The sequence below is a fragment of the Columba livia genome, chromosome 16 (genome assembly GCF_036013475.1).
Source record: "Columba livia isolate bColLiv1 breed racing homer chromosome 16, bColLiv1.pat.W.v2, whole genome shotgun sequence".
Taxonomy (NCBI): Eukaryota; Metazoa; Chordata; class Aves; order Columbiformes; family Columbidae; genus Columba; species Columba livia.
Window position 1 is genome coordinate 8547701 of NC_088617.1, and position 20508 is coordinate 8568208.

Here is a 20508-nt window from a genome sequence, read left to right on the forward strand (position 1 = left end):
CACGTCTGGTTCCCGTGTGTGTGTGCAAGGACCTGCGGTGTGTGGGCAGGATCAGCCTCCTCATGGCTCCTTTGCACTTTCCACAATTGTCTTTGCCCCGGGATCGCGTGAGCTGAATTAAACAGAGGGAAGGAAAGTTCTCCTGGTTAAAGGTGAGCACCAACAGGATCAGGCACAAACCTTTCTCCCGGCAAACGCCTGGAGCAGTGAGATAAGCATCAGCAGGGACCTGGCACATTGCAGACAGGGAGCCCAGACAGGAATCCTGTGTTAACATGCTGGTGCTGTTGACATGAGCTCAGGAGGACCCTGCAAGTGCTCTGTGTCTGTCTGATAAGAGCAGCTGTTTCCGTGGGCTCACTCCCCCATTACAGGATGCCACGAGCAAGAGAGGAGACAAGCAGAGCATCCATCTGCTGCTTCTGTGCCTGATGCTGAAGATAACAGCAGTCTGGCAGGCTAGAAGCAGATAGATCTGCAGGAGATCAAGGATGCTTTCCCACTGCTGCATCCTGAATGCTAGCTTGCCCTTTCCCACTTTAGAAGGAAAAGCACCATGTGTGCTGGTAGATTTGTGCTGTCTGTGAGTCCCTTTTGCAGGTGTTTTTCCCTCAGTATGGTCAGAAGCAGTTAGAGGAAGGGGCTTTTTTTGTCTTGCTCCTGCTCCTCAGATGTCCTGTCCAAATCCAGATGCTGTAGAGCTTGTGTGCTGCTCTCAGCTCTGACACAGCTGCTCGCTAAAACTGTTTATATTCTGTTATTGAGCGTCAATTCCAGTGGGAAGATTGCGGTTTGATTTTTTACGGCGGGACAACCAGCAAGTATGTGCTATGTGAACACAGCCGCTCCCTCTTCTCCCTTGTATATATTCAATCAATGAAACATGTAAATATTGTAGCTTGTGCACATTTGTCTATAATTCATTAGCAGCATGAACTCAGCACAAGGTGTGGTAAAGCTGCTGTGATAGATGAACTCTCTGAGAGGTCATTGCTAACTCTGGACAGCAGAGACTAAATAAATAGCTCCTTCTCCATCTGAAATGTGCATCTTTACTCATGGAGTGCCATCTTTTTGCATTTTGGGAACTCAACCAGTGCTTTTCAAACATCTCAAGCATCAAAGAGGCAGCCTGTGTGGCTGGAGCCACATCCTCCAGCCAGGGAGATTAACGCTGCTCTGCAGGTTTATGAGTTCCCTGACTCAGTGACTGTCTTGCTCTACACATGTGTATATGGATGTTAATCTCAATTTCCAGCTGCTGCCATGGGAGAAAAAAAAAACAAAGAAAAGAAAAAGAAAAAACCATAAAACGTGGTTTCCTTTGAGCTGCCTGTGGCCGAGCATCTCATGGTGTCTGCAAGGGGAGGACCAGGAGCAGGGTTGAAGCAAACATGCTGAGTGTGGCTCCTGCCTGCATTACCCTAAATTTGCACATCCTCCAGTGTTTCATTAAAATGAGTTCACTTGTCCCACACTACTTCCTCTGCCTGGCTATTCCCCATACGTAACACTTGCTGGTCTCACATCTTAAAAATACATGTAGGTGCAAACAATGACACTCGGCTCACTGCAGCTGTGGAAGAGTGTGTCTGCACCCCTACATTTCACCCGGAATGACTGCTCTATTGATTTCTGATGTTTTAAAAAATTACATTTATTTTTGAACACTGCTTTTGAATGGAAAAGCATTGGAGGATGGAGAGATGGGAGTGGCAGACCGGCCCTGAGGGGAAATGAGTAATTGCACAGATAAAAGCTGGAACACGCTGTATTATCCATAAGTCTAATACAACAAAGCGTTTGTGTTGGATGGGAATCGCCTTCTGCTAAGTGGAAGTTTTGGAGATGATGTCATTGATGTTAATGAATCACCGTTGCGGTCGAGCAGGGACGAGATCTGTCAGTCGACCATCGAGATTTCTTGCCTGGCGCCTCCGGAGCCGCCTGTTTACCCAGCACAGCCCTGCCTGTGCCGGCCGAGAAAAGCAGGAGCAGCATTTCACAGGGAGCATGGGGCCAGCGTCTGCTAAAACGCTTAATTCACATTTCATGGCCTTCATCTCTGCAAGCACAGGTATACCCCAGGGGCAGATGGACCCGTGTGGCCCCATCCCTTTCCAGCCCTGGGCTGTTGTTTGCTCCTTTCATGCTGCGGTGGGACATCTTCATGTCCCTGCACCATGCTGCTCCCTCTCAAGTAATCTACTTCAGCTCAGGTTTCTACCGCTGCCCCCTCTGACCGTTTCACATTTTATTGTCTGTAGAGCTGTCTAGGTAGTGGCACACTGCTTTTCTCTAATCCTTCTGTCCCTGTGAAGACAAGAGTGATGGTGGTGAGGAAGAAAGGGACAGAATGGCACTGGAAGTGCAAAGTTTGGTGTTTGGCTCAGAAAAAAAATAACCAGCAATTCAAAAGTTAAAAAAATCATTGTAAAAAAAGCATATTTTCCAGAATACTTGGTTTAACAAATATCACTCATTTGTGTATATGACTAGTGATGTGCACAGCAGGGTTACGCAGCAGCTCCCCATCCCATGTGTCCCTGTCAGGGTGACATCCCGGCTGTACCGCATTCTCTCCCTTGCAGGCTGCAATGCGACTGCCAGCACAACACCTGCGGCGGGTCCTGCGACCGCTGCTGCCCCGGCTTCAACCAGTTCCCCTGGAAACCCGCCACAGCCGACAGCGCCAACGAGTGCCAGCGTAAGTCGGGCTTGGGTTTTTCCTTCCTTTTCCAGCTGTTTTGCAAAGCCACGTTTCATCAGCCCCTTGATGTTGCAGTGCAGAGAAACTGTTCGCCAAAATGGATGGTTTTATGGTGGGTGGCACTGGGTGGAGATCAGTGATGCTGCAAAGACAACACATTGCACAGTGGTTAATTGTGCTCAGTCAGGGCTCGCACAGGGAGGCCCATTAGTTCTGTGCGGGACTTTGATGCTGCTTATGTTCCAGTTCCTTCTCCGTGTCCAAGGGTTCGTGCAGGCAAGTCTTGTTGCTCAATTCTGTCTCCAAGATGAATTACATTTGGATGTGTTTACATACAGGACATATTTACTTGTCTAGAGAAACTTTCGGTAAATGCCGACAGGGGGAATTTATGCTGCACTGGGAATGCAGAGTGTGGAGCACAGCTACATCACACGATCGCTTATAAACATGGGGCGGCAAAGGACAGATGGATCTTAATCTTTTGGGTTTGTAAAGAGCAGCCTCACCGTGTGCTGAACTTTGCAGCTCACCTCCATCCTGGATGGGATAAAAGAGTCAAGAACGTTGCCCTTTAAACCAGACTACTTGAGGCCCCAAAGTTGGGTAATTTCTCTTTCTTGTCCATACACACCTGCACATATTTTATTTCTGATTTTGTGCATGCTGCATTTTTTTGGTTGCAGATTAGGCTTTTGAGCTGGAAGACTTTTGCGAGCTTGGGTGATCATGTAATGACCCAGATGCATTCTAGCATCTTTCTCATAGAAATGTAACCCAGGAGGAAGAGATCATATCTTGAGATCCAGCTGGTGACTGAAGGACCTCTGTGGGCTTGCAGCTTACCTAATGTCTCTTTGTATTTTCAGCTTGCAATTGCAATGGCCATGCCTATGACTGCTACTATGACCCAGAAGTGGATCGCCACAAAGCCAGCAAAAGTCACGAAGACAAGTTTGAAGGGGGAGGTGTTTGCATTGACTGCCAGGTAGGCCTGAAAGGCTCTTACAGAAAAGGCTGTTGGAGATTTTTGTGTCTGTTTCCACTGTCAGCATGGAGTTCAGCCTTTATGGCAGCTCTGCCAACCCCCTCATGCACCTTCTGTTGTCTTAATTAGGTCTCTGCCTGGAAATTGTCTCTTTGCCATAGATCAGAGTGTACGGCAGTAATGAAAATAGCACATGGGTTCCTCACTGTCCCCTGGGCGGTACCATTACCTCTGATGCTTTAGGGTTAGGTCTGCTGAGGAGGGCCAGGTTGGTGCATTAGGGTTATGTGCCCTGGTAGGGACAGGTTGGTGCTGAGCACATTAGGACGTCCCTGCCTAGTTTGCAGTGCTCAGGTGCTGACACCTCTCTGAATCGCTCTCTGACCATCAATGTCAATCTCCTCAGACTCCAAAGTTCCAAATAAAAGTGGAAAAGTTGCTTTTCCACTCCCAAGTTGACTATGAGCTGGTTAATTTGTGCAGTGGCATGAAACTTATAGCTGTGCTTTCTTACTGGGAGGAAACAAATTGCTCCATCCTCCTAGCACAAAGTGGTCAGGACATATTACCATCTGAAGTAAGTGAAATGGGCTTGAGGTCAAATATGAACCTGAAACTCAAACTAGGCTCATGTGAGGATACATGGTTTGCAGGGAATGCTTTGTTTTCAAATCAGCGTAAGTGGAATTTTGAGCAGATTTAGGTCTTCTGTGTGCTGGCACTTCTGAGTTGCTCCCCCTGGACCCCGAAGCTGTTAGTGAACGTGAATCCTACAGACAGAGGAACTCATGCCCCTCTAACCCACTGTGTTTCAGCATCACACCACCGGCATTAACTGCGAGAGGTGCATCCCAGGATATTACCGGTCCCCTGACCACCCGATCGACTCTCCGTACATTTGCTACCGTGAGTGTGATTTCCTCTGTGGGCTGTGGATGCCTGCGGGGACTCGCTGACGCTGGGGAGGGTGGTCTGAAGAATTGGGCTGAGAGGTGCTTTTTTCTGGCACAGGGAGTGCAGCACCTTAAGAGATGTGGCTGTGTGAGCAATTCTTGCTGCAGCTGGCATGGCCCATGGGAATGTACGTGTGTCTGCAGCATCCGTGAAATCAGAAGTGGTGACACGTTCTAGGGCTGGAATGAGCTAAAAATGTGTTGTTAGCCCTGCTGTTGCCTGCAGGGCAGTCCAGTGTTAGCTGTCATCTGTGTGCCCTTTCGGCTGGCACTCGCAGACCATTGCTCTCCATGCACAAGGTAGGACAGGGATTTCTAGGCAGCAGGGGGTTCTATCTGTGTTGCTGGGGAGCCCAGCTCGGTCTGGTGTCTGTGGCACATCGGCTGTCATGCACGTGTCCTTGCTGCAGTGTGCCACCACCACCTCTCCTGGGAAACTGGGGTCTCCTGGAGAAGCGAGATGCGTCTGTGCTTCTGTACTTGTGGGACACACACAGTGGGAGCAGTTCCTCTAAGCCAGACCTCTTTTGAAGAGGCAAAAATCACACTCTTTGTTTTTGGCGAGAATTTACAGCTGGTGACAGGGTCTCCTAGAGGCTCTGTATCGCAGGAATGCCTCTGTGGCGCTCATGGCTGGCCAAGGGTCTCAGTTAGTGACAACTGCTGCCATCTTGTCCCTCTCCACAGGCTGTAACTGTGAGTCCGACTTCACCGACGGCACCTGCGAGGACCTCACCGGCCGCTGTTACTGCAAGCCCAATTACACGGGGGAGCACTGTGATGCCTGCGCCGAGGGATACCTCAACTTCCCCCACTGCTACCGTAAGTGAGGGGTGCGGGGCCATGGGGGGGCAGGTCTGGGTCCCCACAGACCCCGCAGATGAAGGGCCAGCAGCTCCAGTTGAGGCTGCTCTCCAGGTGCCTTCTCCTTGTGCAACATGGCATACCTGTCCCAGGAGGAGTTCCTGCAGGTGGGGACAAGCCCACATTTGGCTTTGGTAGGAGCTGGACCAGAGCTGAGCTGGGCTGAATGTGGCTCTCTGGAGTCACCAGGAGCTTCCCATTTGGCTGGAGTATCACCTCACTGTGAATGTCATCTTACCAGAGCCCAGGTTAAAAATGGTTGTAATGGATCTTTGTCTAGTGGGATGTCTGCACTGTGTTCCACATTTTCATTCAGCCTGTTGAGCTGTGAGACTGCCAGCCCGTTGATGTACCGACAGGATTTCTTTGAGCATTTGTGGTGACCTGTGCAATGTCTCTTTCTCTGCATAGCTGTTCCAGCTTTCGCTCACAACGATACTGGAGAACAAGTGCTCCCTGCGGGACAGATAATAAGTAAGTAGTGTAATTTTCCTTGCTGCTTTGGCAGTCACCATGCTTTACTGTTGTATCTCATCACCTAATGCAAGATCAGGTTTTTGCCTTACTGGGCACATATGTTGCAAGAGACAACCCTGACACAGAGTGATTCTGAGAGAGGAGGCAGCTGAGGGGTGGGGGAAAGAGAAGTTTTATGGTCCTCTTTTTATAGACAAGGAAGCTGTAGCCCAGAGTGTCTGTGTGATTGTGTGTTTTTTTCCTGGGGTCCAGGCCATGTGGAGACATTCCTTCTGTAAGGAGCCCCTGCCAGGGTCACAGAGGGTCTGTGGCTGAGCTGGATCCTGAGCTGGGTCCTCCCAGATCTCAGCCTTTGGGTTTAGATACAAACTTGTCCTTCTGCCACACCTGTGTGTCCTGCCATTCCCATGCGGGGCCGGGGTCCATGCCCGTGATCCCCTCTGCACGAAGCTGTGGTAGCATGTACAGGCAGCTGCTCACTGTTTTGCTGTGTTGTTTTGGAAGCTCACCCATGCCCCCATCCCTGTTCCCCTCCGCCTCCCTCTTCTCTGATGCTCATTCCTCTTGTTCATCTCATCCCTTCTGCTTTTTTTTGTCTCTTTTCCCACCACGTCCTCCCCTGTCTCATGCTCCCCAGTGCACTCCAGATAACCTTTTCCTTCCCTCTGATGTTTTAAACTCTCTATGTTCCAGGCAGGTTTTTCTTTCCTGAGCTGGAGTTTCTCACTTCCCTTCTCATTTCCCCTCCTCCCCTTCCCTGTGGTTCTCAGATAATTTTTGCCCCCTTCACTTCCCCAACCCGACACCCCACACCGCTGATGTCCCTTGTTGTGTGTCCCCACTCCAGACTGCGATTGCTATGCCGGTGGGACAGAAGGCAACGCCTGTCGCAAAGACCCCCGAGTGGGGATGTGTGTGTGCAAACCCAACTTCCAGGGAACACAGTGTGACCAGTGTGCCCCGGGCCACTACGGACCCAGCTGCCAGCGTGAGTCACTCAGGGTCGATGGCCCCAAGCTCGCTCTTCTTGCTGGGGAGGAACGTGCCTCTGTGTCCTCCACTCGCACTGGGGAGGAGAAATTCTCCAGCCTCACTTCTAAGTGACAAATTCCCATGGCTTTTGCTGATATTTTCCACCCAGCTCTGACCCTCCATCATCCTCCCAGCCCGGGGGTGGCTCTTGAGAAATTCCCTGTGGGTGTTAGCTGTGGGCCAGGCATGTTTGCTGTGTCCCCCATGGTCCCTCCAGCAATTGCATTTCTACCCCAGAGGAACAGGCACCTCTGGTTCCTTTTCCTAGGATATGGGAAAGACTAATAAGCTGTTTATTTACCAGTGCCCTTGTTGCTTTCCAGCCTGTCAGTGCTCTGGCCCTGGTCAATATGATGGCACCTGTGACAGCGAGACAGGGCAGTGTCTGTGTCGAACGGGATTTGAAGGGCACTCGTGTAACCAGTGCGCTCCCGGCTACTTCAACTACCCTCTGTGCCAGTGTGCGTATCTGTCCTGCCGCGGGTGGGCGCGTGAAAAGCCAGAGTCTTCTGGCAGGGCTTTGGGGGAGGGCTGGGAAGAGGGGTTTGGGGTGTTTTGGAAGATACACACAACAGTTTGAATGCTTAGGGCAGCACCTAAAGCCCACCTGAGAACCTCAGAAAAAACCCAACATGTTGCGTTGAGCTTTGCCCCACGCTCCCAGCACAGGGCAGACGGTTCCTCTGTGTTGCAGTGTGCGGCTGCAGCGTGGTCGGGACGCTGCCGGGCGGCTGCGACTCCGTCGGGAGGTGTTTCTGCAGAGCCGAGTTTGCTGGGCCGCGGTGCGAGCAGTGCAGCCCCGGGCACCACTCCTACCCCCACTGCTATGGTAAGGACAGTCACGGCCAGTTCCTTCTGAACCTTTAGTGTTAGGTTAGCACTTTGACTTGGTGATCTTAAAGGTCTTTTCCAACCAAATGTTTCTATGAATCTGTGAAAAAACATGCCTATTTTTGCAAGGCTTTTCTGTTTTCTCGAAATCAAAACCCATGCAGTTTGCACTGTGGACTTGGCAGGCTTGTTCTGGAGGTCGTGGATCATGCCCAAGCCTGGAAGACAAAGCAGTTTTTATCAGTCACATTTCCTCCTCACAATCCTGCTGTGACCTGGCGTCTCAGCTTATGCTTTTTTTGTCTTTTTAGTGCATTAACCTACTAAACTGCTGAGGAACATTGAGTGGGCTGTAAAAAACCCTCAGTGGCATTTTCCTGGTATGGCCATGACTCTAGTTGAAAGTATTCCTTGTCTCTCTAGAGCATTAAGAAATTAATTTAGTTTTGATGGAAACAGCTAATTCCTGTGGGGCTGAGTGATGATTCAGACCATCAGTGGCTGGATCACACTTTTCCCCAGACTGTTGAGAGTCCTGCTCTTACAGCTTGTTCCTGCGATTCCCGGGGTGCGCTGGACAACAACTGCAGCCCAGCTGGCCAGTGCCGATGCCATGCGAATTTTGCAGGACACACCTGCAACCAGTGTGCCCTGGGCTTCTACGGGTACCCCAGCTGCACACGTGAGTAACCACTGTCGCATCTCAGGGGAGAAAAGGGAATAGCTGCTGCTATTGGCTTTGTAATGGTTTTAATTTCCATAATCCATCTCCAAGGGTTGTACGCAGATATAGTTGGCTCTTGCAGCATGAAGCAGTTTTCCTGGGCACAGTTCACCTGTCTCATCTGACAGGCATGCTCTGTCATGAGTAAACGGCTCAAAGAAATGCTTCCCCAAAGGCTGTGCAGTTTGTCTGCCCCAGTTCGTTCACTGTCACTAACTGCTGGAGCTTGGGTCTGCCTGCTCTGTTGAGAAATAAAACCCACTCTGGACATATGGCTTCTAATCCAGCGACCTGTTAAGAAATAGACCTACAGAATATGACTTGGGAGCACCTGTGGTTCAGATTCTCTCTCCAAAAGCTTTGTGTGCAGATGCACATAAAATGTGTTGAATTGTATCTGCCTGTCCTCAGTCTGGAGTGCCTGCAGCCCGAGAGAGCAGGGCTCTGAGTGGGGTAAGCAAAGTCTCAAATCCCGTGTTCAGATTATACCCTGGTGCCCTGAAATGCTCAGATGTGGCTCAAATGACACATCCAGGCTCTTCAGGGCTTTACTCCACCCCAGTTCACGCCAACGCACAGGAGGAGCAACTGTGCTGAAAGCAGTGGGCGTAGGGTTGTACAGTAGGGTGAACAATGAGGGTCAGGATTTGGGATTTCATGGCAGCCCCAAAGTCATGGTGTCTGCTGGCAGGGTAGCTTTGCATCCACCTCCCCATGTCCCACATCGCTCTGGGAGCAGAGCTGCTGGTGCCAGGGCTGAGCAATCCCTGTGGCAGGTGCCTGCGGTCCCAAATCCTCTGAACAGCTGTCCTCAGCTCTGGGCAGAGTGTCCCCATCTCCCTCCCTGTCAGCAGTCCGACTGGGAGCCAGATGTACTCTTATGTCTCCCAGCAAGAATTTACTGCTCATTAAAAAATAATCTGTGATACAATTTCCCTGAAGCAACAAAAGAGGATCATCACCCTGTTGCACCATACGAAATGTAGACGCCTGAGCTGCAGCCAGCTGGCAGAACGCTGCCGGCAAAATGCCTTTGAAGAGGCTGGAGGCAGAGATGAAATGGTCTCGCAGGAGTTCAGTAGTTGCTTTTTTTTCTTTCTTTTCTGTCTCGTAAAGCAGTGTCCATATTGTAGAGCTGTAGAGAAGTCACAGTAAGGAAAGAAAGAGAGAACCTGGTTTTTTTTCTTTTTTAATCCATTGTTTTACTAACAGTGTTTTGCTGTTAGCCAGTCTGGGGGTGTCAGGCTAAAACATCCCCTTTGGCAGGGATTTGAGGAGTGCTGGCTGGGCAAGGAGGGCATGGGCAGCTCCTGGACAGCTTGCTGACCTTTCATGTGATAGGGGAGCAGGATCTCTATGTGTGTCGCAGGATGCAGATCACGCCAGGAGCCACAGAGCCCTTGCCCTTGGCCATGGGTGCTGCCAAGGCTGCGTTGCTGGCCCGGTGCTCGGGTCTGCTCCCCACAATACAATGTTCACAGGGCAGACCCTGATGGCTGAATGCTGCTCTTGAGTGTTTGGGTGCAAATGGGCTTTTGTAAGGTCTGATATGTCACTGGTTGCTGACCTTTTGGGGATGAGATCACACATTCCCCTTTTCCTTGACCAAAATTTCTCCCTGCCTCTGGAAACACACATAAATCTATGGGAATAAGCCTGATAAACATTGCAGCTTCTATTACTTCTCTTAAAAGATGGTGTTTTTTTTTAACCAAAAGCAAAGAATGAGTCTGTATGTTATCTGTTACCCATATTTCTGCCTGCTTTGATGGTGGTGAAGGTCAGGCAGCCAAAAGAGGTTGCTGGTGGGAACCCTTGAATGCAGGCGTCTCCGTGCTCTGCAGCTCCAGCGGTTGCTCTCTTCTCTTTCTCAGCGTGCCAGTGCTCCCAGGAGGGCTCTCTGCACAGCACCTGCGACCAGGACACGGGGCAGTGCAGCTGCCGGCCCAAAGTGACAGGGCTGCGCTGCGACAGCTGCGTGCCGGGCGCCTACGGATTTCCACACTGCGAAGGTAGCTCCCTCCTCCCTGATGGGGGTTAGGATCCAGTATCTTGGGCCATAGTGGTGTGGTGGTGGCAAGTGGGCTAATCGTCCCCCAAAAGCTTCACAAGGGAAGAAATAACCCTGTTTAGGAACAGCGAGGGTGTGAGCTGTCTCTTTATAAATCCCTCCTTGTGCCTCTCTTTTCTAGTGGGCTCCTGTAACCCAGCAGGGCTGGTGACTGCAGATCCCTCGCTGTCCCCGGTGAGTATCGAATAAACCCACCAGCCCTGCAGGTCATTTTTGCATGATCCCCTTTTTCTCACTTTGGGCCAAGTCCTTCCTTAAGTGCAGCCTGAAAACAGCCATTACCCATGCCAGAGCATTAGATACCGCGTTCATCCACCGTGCTGCAAATTCTCACCACTTCTTTTCTACCTCTCCCTTTCCTCAGGGCTCTTGTGCATGTCGGACATACGTTGAAGGCCCAGCTTGTGACAGATGCAAGCCCTTATACTGGAACCTGACTCCAGAGAACCCCTACGGCTGCCTGAGTAAGGAAATGGCATCGGCACAGCCCCAAAAAGTCCCCCATGTGCTGTAATGGCGCAAGACGCAGACCATCATTACTGGATGGAAGGGAGGCCCTTCCTTCCTCTTCGGCCCGGGATGACATGTCAGAACTGGAGTGGTCTGGGTTACCCCCACTTGGAGAATGGAAAGGCTGGAGCCTGGATCTTTTTGCTTGGGATGAAACACAAGGGGCTCATGCAGTGAGCTGTGCCATTCTCAGCTCTTCCTGAAGACTTTGCACACTTAATTTTTCATGGACAGAAGTGCAGAAAAGGCAAATGTCTTTGGTAGTCGTGTCCTCAACAGCAACTGTCCAGAATGAAATGTGAGCCCTTGTGCAGCACTATCCTCTACTTGACCAGTTCCCGGCTCCTCTTATCCCACTCGATGTCCTCTGGTGTGGCAGGTACTGTCCCTCATCAGGCTTCTTCTCAGGGGCTGACTGGCTTTCTTGTTCATCTCCCTCTCTCCAGGCTGCAAGTGTGATACCAAGGGCACCATCAGCAGAATCGCAGAGTGCCAGCAGGTGGGTTTGCTCCTCCCTGGTTCCAGGCGCCTCCGAGCATGGGCTGTGTTGGGATTGTTTCAGCTCCGTCTCTCCCTGCAGCTGCTGGAGAGGCCTGTCCTGATGCTGAGCTCTCAGAGGTTGCACCACAATCTGGGCTTGCATGAGAACGCGGGGTTAAGACCTGTCATAAATTAGGCACCTACATATTTCTGGGTCTGGCTCAGGATGCCTGGATTTTTGTTTTCTTGCATTGTTGGGTGATTTAACTTATCTGGCCCACCCACACGCAGGAAGCCATGTAGAGCATGAAACTCAAAATGTTCCTCCAGTGTCTCAGACTAAGACCCAAATAACTGAGTAACAGCTTAACCATGACGAGCAATGGGAGGGAATGAGCTTCTGTTCCTGCTTCTCTCCTAGGCCGACGGGCAGTGCTTCTGCAAACCAAACATCTGTGGCCAGTTCTGCTCGACGTGCAAAGATGGCTACTTCAATATGGAGAATGCAAATTACTTTGGGTGCCAAGGTAAGCCCCCTTTGTGGTGTTTTGGGTGAATTAAGGGGGGTCACAAGAGCTGGCCCTGGAGCAAACAGCTCTGCTTATACCAGCTGACTGTTTGCCTTGGAAAGAAGGGGCAGGAGGTGTCCTACCTCTTGCTTTTGATCATACCATGGTCAAGAGCAGGGGCCAGGTCTTGCTGTGGATCTGGAGATCTGTCTTCACACTTTTGCCACTGTTGGACACACATCTGTCAGGCTGGGGGATAAAAGGCCAGGAAAGGTGCACCTTAGGTGCCAGAAAGTGGTGTGTTTTAATGACTGGCTGTGTCCCTACAGCTGTACCCCTTCCTCCCATTGGGAGCAGGTGGGCATGGGTGTGAGGGGTTGGCTGCTCTTCATCACGCCCATGGGAAGAGGTAAGGGAAGAGATCCAGCCGCTCTCAGCCGGCCCACGCGATCCTGGCAGGGCAGGGAAGAGGGAGCAAGGCTGCTGCTGGCAGCAGTGCCGCGGCGCCCGGCCCGCAGGGTTTGCAGACCTTCTTCCCCCCGCAGCCGCCTGGAAATAGCTCCGTGCTGAGGTGGAAGAGGAGCCGATCCAATTGGGGCTGGGGCCAATATGAAAACAGATACAATGGAATAAAAATAGCGGCCCTAGCCTCCCTGCCTGCCGGGATGCGCCTTTGATTAGTGACCAGGAGCTCGTTAACACGGCGGGAATGTAAACAGGCGTTTCCTGCCCGCAGGCTGCCGGTGCGACGTCGGCGGGTCCCTGGGGCCATCCTGCGAGGAGCGGAGCGGAGCCTGTCGCTGCCGGCAGAGCACACGTGGCCCCACCTGCACCCAGTAAGCTGCTGACAGGAGATGCACCCTGGAGTGCTCTGCCTGCCGTTGGCTCCCTTGGGGACAGTGGCCTCTGCCACCACGGGGATGGGGACGCCAACATCTGGGCTGCTGCTCCACCAGCTGCGTGCCTGGTGGAGGTGTCCTCTTGCCTCTCCCTCCAGGTAGCCCAGCAGGTAACAATGCTCCTTCTCCTCCCCAGACCCGCGAGGGACCATTATTTCCCTGACCTTCATCACTTGAAATTTGAGCTGGAGGAAGGCACCACGCCGGCTGGCCGGGCTGTGCGCTTCGGCTACAACCCGCTGGAGTTTGAGGGCTTCAGCTGGCGAGGATACGCACAGATGTCCTCCATCCAGGTATGGCCAGTGTCTCCAGCCCGGCCCAGCTCCCCCTGGGAAGGATTTAGCTGGTGCAGGACTGATTTGGCACACATCTTTCACTCCAAATGCTCCTCAACCCCCCCCCCCAGTCACACGATGGCCAACATAAACAGCACGGTGTATATATAGTCTGTTTGCACAGATATTTCCTGTAGTGCTGGGGGTGGCATAGACTGATGAGGGGAAAGATCCTAATTTGGGAATCACCTGACATCCTAATCCATTTAGACAAGGGTGGTAGCTTAGTGATTACTTACAGGGATGTCTGTAAACACTGTCTCTGGGTTTCCTTGTGGTTCTTTCATCTGACTCTGCTCTTTCCTGCAACTCTCTGTGTAACTTTCCCTCCCCTTTCCAAAAATAATTTAGCTCTTCCTTAGCTGCCATGGCCAGCTTGGACCTCTTGTTACCATTCTGCCTCTGCTCTTGCTCTAAGCTGGTTTGCTGTAACATAGGTTTACACTAATCTGGAGTTGTCTGAGGCCTAGAAGTGAAGCTATTTCATCTGTTGACCCTTTTTTTTCCTCGGTGGATTCTTCTTCTGCATGGCCCCTGTGGAAGTGTCGCCTGTGTGTGTGTTTGGGGATGGGGGTGCAGGGCAGCAATTCTCTGACAGTATTTTCCCGTCTAAGATAGTCCTTATTCTGGTGCATGTACTTTGAGTTTGCTTCCCTTTTTCATGCTAAGGCAAAATAACAGAGAGGCCAAATGCATTAGCCATTTTTTGTTGAATTTGTAGGTAGGAGGTAAGCAACAAACTCCTGTAGGTTCCCTTGAGAAAACCCCAGCCTTAAAGCATAAGGATGGAGCTCATGCTCAAGCTCACAGCTTTTGTTTTGCATCCAGTGTTGGCATCTGAGATAGAAATACGCCTTGATAGATGGACTAGCATGTGGCTTTCTGCTGGCAAGTCTCACCTATAGTTCACTTTGCAAGATCCATCCAGTTTAGTCTCCAGTGGGAAGCTGGTGTGTAACTGGAGCTTTGAAGAACACAGAGCCCTCATTAGGAGTCTCAGGGCAGAGTCCAGATTTGCCATATAGATCGGATGGCATTTAAGGAGATGCTTAGATCTTTTTGAAATGGGTCGGACTTTAGCATCTCCTTAATTGGGATCTTGCCAAACAGTGTCCAGGCAGGCGGAGGGCTGACAAGCCTGTTGGTGACAGGTGACACACTCCCTTAGCAGCACTGGTCCTTAGCATTGCAGGTTCCCAAGAATGAGACAGTAGCTCAGTTTGCAGCCTCCTCTGTAGGCATCTGGGCAGAGCCCCCTAAACCAAGGGCGGGAGCTTCAGTCTTTGGTACTTGCTGTCTGGTTACGGCACATGAAGCCCAAAAGCAACATGCCGATAACAAAAGCAAGAACTTCTTAAAACCTTTCCTCTGGAATGGTGTGTGCCCTGGGGTAGCCGAACCACCCAGTTGTGCCACAGCATCTTCCAGATGTGCTCAGAGCCCCGCATACAGGTTGTTCCCTTGGTGGCTGTCCCCAGAAGGGACGGCTGTGCCATGACTGTGCCGCAGGGCCGATGTGCTTGTCCCCTCCTTGCGCTGTGGCATGTTGCTTTGGGAGCAGTGAAGCCGAGCGGCTGCGCTTGGGCTGGCAGCTGTGGGCGGTGGAGGTAACTGAAGGTGTGCTCTGCTTCTCTCCCCTTTCTCTCTCCCACCAGCCCAAGGTAGTGGTGACTCTCAATGTGACATCCCCCGACCTCTTCCGCCTCGTCTTCCGCTACGTCAGCCGGGGGCCTGCCAGTGTGGAAGGGAGGGTCTCGGTCGTTGAGGAAGGAAAGTTTAATGTTTGTGGCAACTGTAAGTGCACTTTTCACTTCTAGACCAACTCAGAGCATCCCACACTGCGACACTGCTCCTCTGCCCCTTTGCCCGTCCCAGGTGTGCCCATCCCAGGTCTGTCCGTCCCAGGTGGCCGGCCAGCGCTGTGCCGTGGGATGGCGAGGGAGGGGGAAGAGAGACAGGCAGGCAGGTAGGCAGACGGGTCAGGCTCTCCCGCAGGGTGGGTGAGCAGCCAGGAGCTGCCCCCGCCGGTGACGTGTGGCCCCGTGTGCTTTTTTGCTTTTTGCAGAATAAAATCAGAGTCACTGTAGACGTGAAGGAGGCAGAGCTCTATCTGTTCCATGTCATCCTGAGGTATATTAATTCAGGAGGGGCCACTGTGTATGGCAAAATTACAGCTTATCAGCCACGAAGGAGAGGTAAGGATCCCAGACTGCTCTGCTCCCCTGCACCATCGCCACCTCCTCCCCATCCCAGGCAACCTTCTGCATCATCCTTTCCAGAAGACACTTCCATATGGCTTTATCCCATTAGTCCTGCCCTTCCAATTGAAAAGGCTGATTTAAGTTTGCAGCCCCCCCTTATTTAACAAAGAGGCAGCAAGTTGGCCCCCAGTCCTGGCGCTGCGTGATGAGGACTGTTAGCAGCCAGGCTGCTGTGAGATCTGGCTGCTGTACAATTTGATACAGGACAAGATCACCCCAGTGCCCCAGGCAGAACTGAACTGAGTTTCCTTAAAACCAGAATGGGCCAAGTGCTGGGAACTGGATCCAAACTTTGGCAGCTGGACGTGGTTTTATTTCGTGGGTGCCCTCATGTAGCAGACCTGCCCTTGCCTTGCGCTTCTTCCAAACTAGGCTGCTGGCTTCACACGTGGCGTGAGGTTTGGATGTGGAATGGAAACGCGTGTATTATACAGGCATTGCTCTCTGGTGCGATGTCTTCTCATCAAGCCATGAGCTGCTGGAGAAGGACAAGAGATACCAAAAGAGGGTTGAACAAGCATAGAGACCTGGACAGCTGATATATCTATGAGCAAGACTGCGTGGGGACAGACCTGAGGCCATGCAAGTGCCCCAGTGAGTGGTTGGCTGACTGATTTTACCTCTTCTAATGCCACTCCCACATCGTCCTGCTGAAGCTCTTCCAGACCACACATGCACAGCACAAGGCTGTCAACACCAGCTACCGCATTTATCTGTGGGTGAAGTTCTCTCCCCTGTCTTGAATTGACATAGGAGGTGTTTTGCCTTTGATGTGATAACGCAAGATCTGAAGCACCAAGATATTATTTTTCTACTTTTTTTTGAGAGGAAAAATAGCTGATTATTTTTATCAGCAGTCATATTACACAGCAGAAAGAGGGGAGAAGCATGAGCCATGCTCATGCTTTAGGATCCCACCAAAGATTAGGAAGTACTTAATCTGTCCTATCCAGCAGCAGAGCTCATTTCCTTTATAATGTGCTTCCCTCCTTGCTCAGAAGCAATATTTGATTTTTCTAGTGCTGAAAGCAAGCTGCCAGACTGACACACCAGCAGTGGGGTCCAGAGGGCAGATTCCTCAATAGGCCAGATCAGCTCCAGAAACGCTGAACCACCTTCTGCCAAGGTGAAATGGGCTTCACATGGTAGACAAGTGGCCTGGAAAGAAGATAAGTTGGAAGATGTGGCTTGCAAAAAGGGAACCCTTTTCCAAGTATTCTATTTGCAGACCAGTTTCTCCCACCCCACCTCCAGGAGCCACCTCGGTTTGAGTTGTCGTCTGAAAAGAATGAGAAACTTCAGCTCTTCAAGAAATCTACCCCATTGCCTGTTCAGGGACATCTCTTTGTTCCTTGCATCCTCACCCCTGCTTCCCATCTGACAAAGCAAGGGCTCAGCCTCCGCTGACACCAGCACACATGGGCAGGTCTGTCACCCATCCTAGCAGCAGCACGAACCCCTTGCTTTGGCTTCTGGCCCTCTGCATTATGCCTCGATGTCCACGTACCACACAAGGATAGCCAGTGTGCCACATTCCCCACTTCCATCTTCATCTCGTCTCCTCACCATGTAGCCCTGTTCAGTGAATCCCTCTCACCTGTGCTCTTCAAAACACTCCTGAGACTCCTAGACAGGCAGTCAGTCTGCTGCTAGGTGCTGCACTGTTATTGCATCCAAAATTAATGAATTCAAAGGTTACAGGAATGTGTCAGCTGAGCCAAGGAGCTGTTCGACAACAGCAGGATCGGGCGTTAAATGCATGCTGTCCTGTCCCTTAAAATTGATGTCTAAATCTCAGGCACAAAGTCCGTGGCTGGCAAGAAAGACAGGAGCACAGCCCAGAGGTTTGAGAGTTTTCCAGAAGACAGCTTTCTTGCCTGTGGGGCTGGAGTGAGAATATCCCTAAGGAAGAACAAATCTGGGCAATTCTTTTTATCTGTCTCAGGATAAATTCTTCACAGATGAGTTCCTTCCTTCTCTAGCTGGCAATACGCTCCTTGGTGTGCAGTACTCCATGCTTTGCAGTCCAGGGATGCAGAGCACACTGAGAGAGCTGTGGATTAGCACTAAGGATTGTAGTGATTTATTTTGTGTGTTGTTTTTTTTTTCCTCCCATTAAGCAACTGAGCAGACTGAGAGTGGATGTCTGTTACAGGACAGTGTGGGATTGTGGTGCCTCTGCTATGGCAGCACTGGGAGAGCAGGAACCTGGGACTCTCCGCTGCACTACAGAGCTGCTTCCCTGAGCGCAGCCTCCGATTTGCAGCCCTGTGTTTTCCATCCCAGTCCCTTCACAGCCTTTCATCCCTCCCGCTCCAGGTACAGAGCAGACCAAGCAGATTGTCTTTGCTCCCAGCACGGAGCCCGCCTTTGTCACTGTCCCCCAGAACAGCTTTGGGGAGCCCTTCGTACTCAACCCCAACACCTGGTCTCTGGTTGTTGAAGCAGAGGGTGTGCTGCTGGTAAGGACCATCCACCACAAGGGGGGCTTCAGCAACTCCGTGGGGGCAAGTGTCCCAAACGTAACCAACTCTCTGTCTCTCCTCCTAGGACTATCTGGTTTTGCTACCCAGCTCATACTATGAAGCGCCAATACTGCAGCTAAAGGTCACAGAGCCATGTACCTACCAGCCAGCACCTGAACAAGCCACCCAGAAGTAAGAATCATCATGTCTTAATAATGTGTGGGACCTACTCAGCTCCTCTTGGCCTGGGGTTAAGAAATATATACTCTGGGAGGGTCTGGATGCAGTAGAACTGCTTAGTGGAGCACTTTGCTGGGGTTGATTTAACTTGCTGAACCTGCCCAGAAAGCCAATGCTTAGATCTCCCCATCCATGGCACAGGCAACCTGTGTGTTCTTATGGACCCTGGAGGGCCACCTCACCCAGTAAGACCATGGACCAGTCCTCTGCTAGGCTGGGTTCCCAGTGACGGGTTGGATGTCAGTCAGCAGACCTGGAAAATGGCTACAATGAGTTGGGTCTTGCTGGACTATTTTAAATGAATGAGTAGAGTTTAGTAGTGCTGAGAGCATCTCGGTGTGTCTGCTTGCTCTGCCCAGGATCCCTGTGTCCATGGTGTTCAGTTGTCCCCTCCGCTATAGCAATGGTCCCCAGGATAAAGCACGTTGCAAGAAGAGAATTTTGTTGTTGTTACTGCCCTCACTGGCCCTATAATACACAATCTCTTGCTCCACAGTGACCTGAGATGCTCCCTTGGGCAGTGGAGTCCTCATGTTAGAGCAAAGCCTTTTGCAAATCTTGATGGGATCAAGATGTGCGGGTGCACTTCAATCCCGGTCTAACAATTGCACTTTACAATTTTTTTCCTGATGTTTTTAGCTGCCTTTTGTACAAGTACCTGTCTGTGGACGGCTTCCCTGCAGCGTCAGGCGTGGATGCGGTGTGCAGGCTGGACAACCGCTTACCCAGAGCGTGTCCCACGGAGCAGCTCACCCCCTCCCATCCCCGGATGGCGATGTGCAGCGGCAGTGATGTGAGTGGCACTTCTGTTTCACTGCTCACGTGGCCCCCGCGGTGCTCACCCCTCTGCTCCCCCGCTCTGGTGCTTTACATATGCCCGGGCTGGTTATCAGAAGGGTTTTGCACTTCTGTATACCCCACTTGTTAGTCCATCATTCTTGCACACCCCTTTGTTTGGGGCACCCAAAAGCAGTGTCTCACATGCAAAGGGCTTGCAAAGACACGTGTGGTGTATGGTAAGAGTTGGCCTGTTGTCCCCTCAGCTGCAGAGGAGGCTGGTTTGTAGCATCCTGCACATACTCGCTGTGGGGAGTGGGATGGGACACTCCTGCTCAGCTGTCCCTCTGTCCTCCAGGTGGAAGTCCAGCTGTCCCTGCCTGTTGCCCAGCCTGGGAAATACTTGCTGGTGGTGGAGTACGCCAACACCAATGCTCTGCAGACAGTGGGTGTTGCTGTGAGCTCGCCGCACTTAGCCATGCAGCAGGGCACGTTCATCTTCTACCCGTGTGTCTACAGGTATGGCCATCTCTGAGAAGGAGAAAGGGTTCGGTCCTCCTCTGACATGGCAAGGGCAGACACAACCCCCCCAGCTGAGCTTTTTCTGCTTTATCACGTGAACACAGCGATGCCTCAGCGTTGTACATCTCAGCTGTGTATGAACAAACTCATTCTAGCTGGACGTGGATTTTAGTGGCTGGCCATCCCTGGGAAATACATTCCTGAGCCAACATAGTCCACTAGTGCCTCTGCCAGGAGATAACCTGCTGCTCCCATTTACAGCTGGGTACATTGCTGCGACCCTGACTTAGAGAATGGCCTACAGGCAGGTTTATTGAAGCTCTTGATCCAAGTCAAACCCTGTGCCTTACTGTCAAAGTGTCTGACTTCAGACTGCATCCTTTGCAGTAGGAAACAAATGTCTGGGGTGTCCTTGAGAGACTTCACTCTTACGACTTGCCAGAAGAGGCACCAAAAGATTTCCAGGGAGTTTGTATAAATACCTTCAGGACATATAGCTGGCAAGACAAGATATGGGTCAGGACCCTGCTCAAGGCTGGCTTCAAAATCTGTGTTTCTCTTGCAGTTTCCTTTGCCGAGGGATTGCTGTAGATTCCCAGAGCCGCATGGCAACTTTTGAACTTACCTCAGAGGCCACTGTTCGCTTCACCTCTGATCTGGCTGACTTCTTCCTGGTAAGGGCAGGTTACAAGGAGGAGAAACAGGAGTGGTGCCTAGCCTGGAGAAAGTTTTTCTAGTCCTCTTTGGACTGGATACTAGATCTTGGTCTATGTCCTGAGCAGTCCAAGGTGGTCAGCGGTGTGTGTTTTGAAGTAGATCATGGGGCTGGGATTTGGGAGAAGATGGAGAGAAGCGGCTGC

At 51.4% G+C, this 20508-nt stretch overlaps 1 protein-coding gene across 2 annotated transcripts in view; it reads left to right on the plus strand.

The window, feature by feature from the left end:
* Positions 1 to 20508, plus strand: part of LAMA5 (laminin subunit alpha 5) — an 89820-nt gene that overhangs the window by 44626 nt on the left and 24686 nt on the right. The window contains exons 7-28 of one of the 2 annotated variants that reach the window (XM_065032386.1): positions 2592 to 2707; positions 3580 to 3698; positions 4514 to 4604; positions 5339 to 5473; positions 5927 to 5989; positions 6840 to 6980; positions 7348 to 7485; positions 7719 to 7853; positions 8403 to 8537; positions 10454 to 10591; positions 10772 to 10824; positions 11015 to 11114; positions 11607 to 11659; positions 12062 to 12167; positions 12886 to 12985; positions 13185 to 13341; positions 15039 to 15177; positions 17964 to 18106; positions 18195 to 18301; positions 18989 to 19142; positions 19485 to 19645; positions 20214 to 20322. In XM_065032386.1, coding sequence (XP_064888458.1) covers positions 2592 to 2707; positions 3580 to 3698; positions 4514 to 4604; positions 5339 to 5473; positions 5927 to 5989; positions 6840 to 6980; positions 7348 to 7485; positions 7719 to 7853; positions 8403 to 8537; positions 10454 to 10591; positions 10772 to 10824; positions 11015 to 11114; positions 11607 to 11659; positions 12062 to 12167; positions 12886 to 12985; positions 13185 to 13341; positions 15039 to 15177; positions 17964 to 18106; positions 18195 to 18301; positions 18989 to 19142; positions 19485 to 19645; positions 20214 to 20322 — 2593 coding nt within the window. Of the gene's footprint in view, positions 1 to 2591; positions 2708 to 3579; positions 3699 to 4513; positions 4605 to 5338; positions 5474 to 5926; positions 5990 to 6839; positions 6981 to 7347; positions 7486 to 7718; positions 7854 to 8402; positions 8538 to 10453; positions 10592 to 10771; positions 10825 to 11014; positions 11115 to 11606; positions 11660 to 12061; positions 12168 to 12885; positions 12986 to 13184; positions 13342 to 15038; positions 15178 to 15448; positions 15579 to 17963; positions 18107 to 18194; positions 18302 to 18988; positions 19143 to 19484; positions 19646 to 20213; positions 20323 to 20508 lie in introns of both variants that reach the window. The other variant, XM_065032387.1, reaches the window with a different exon arrangement.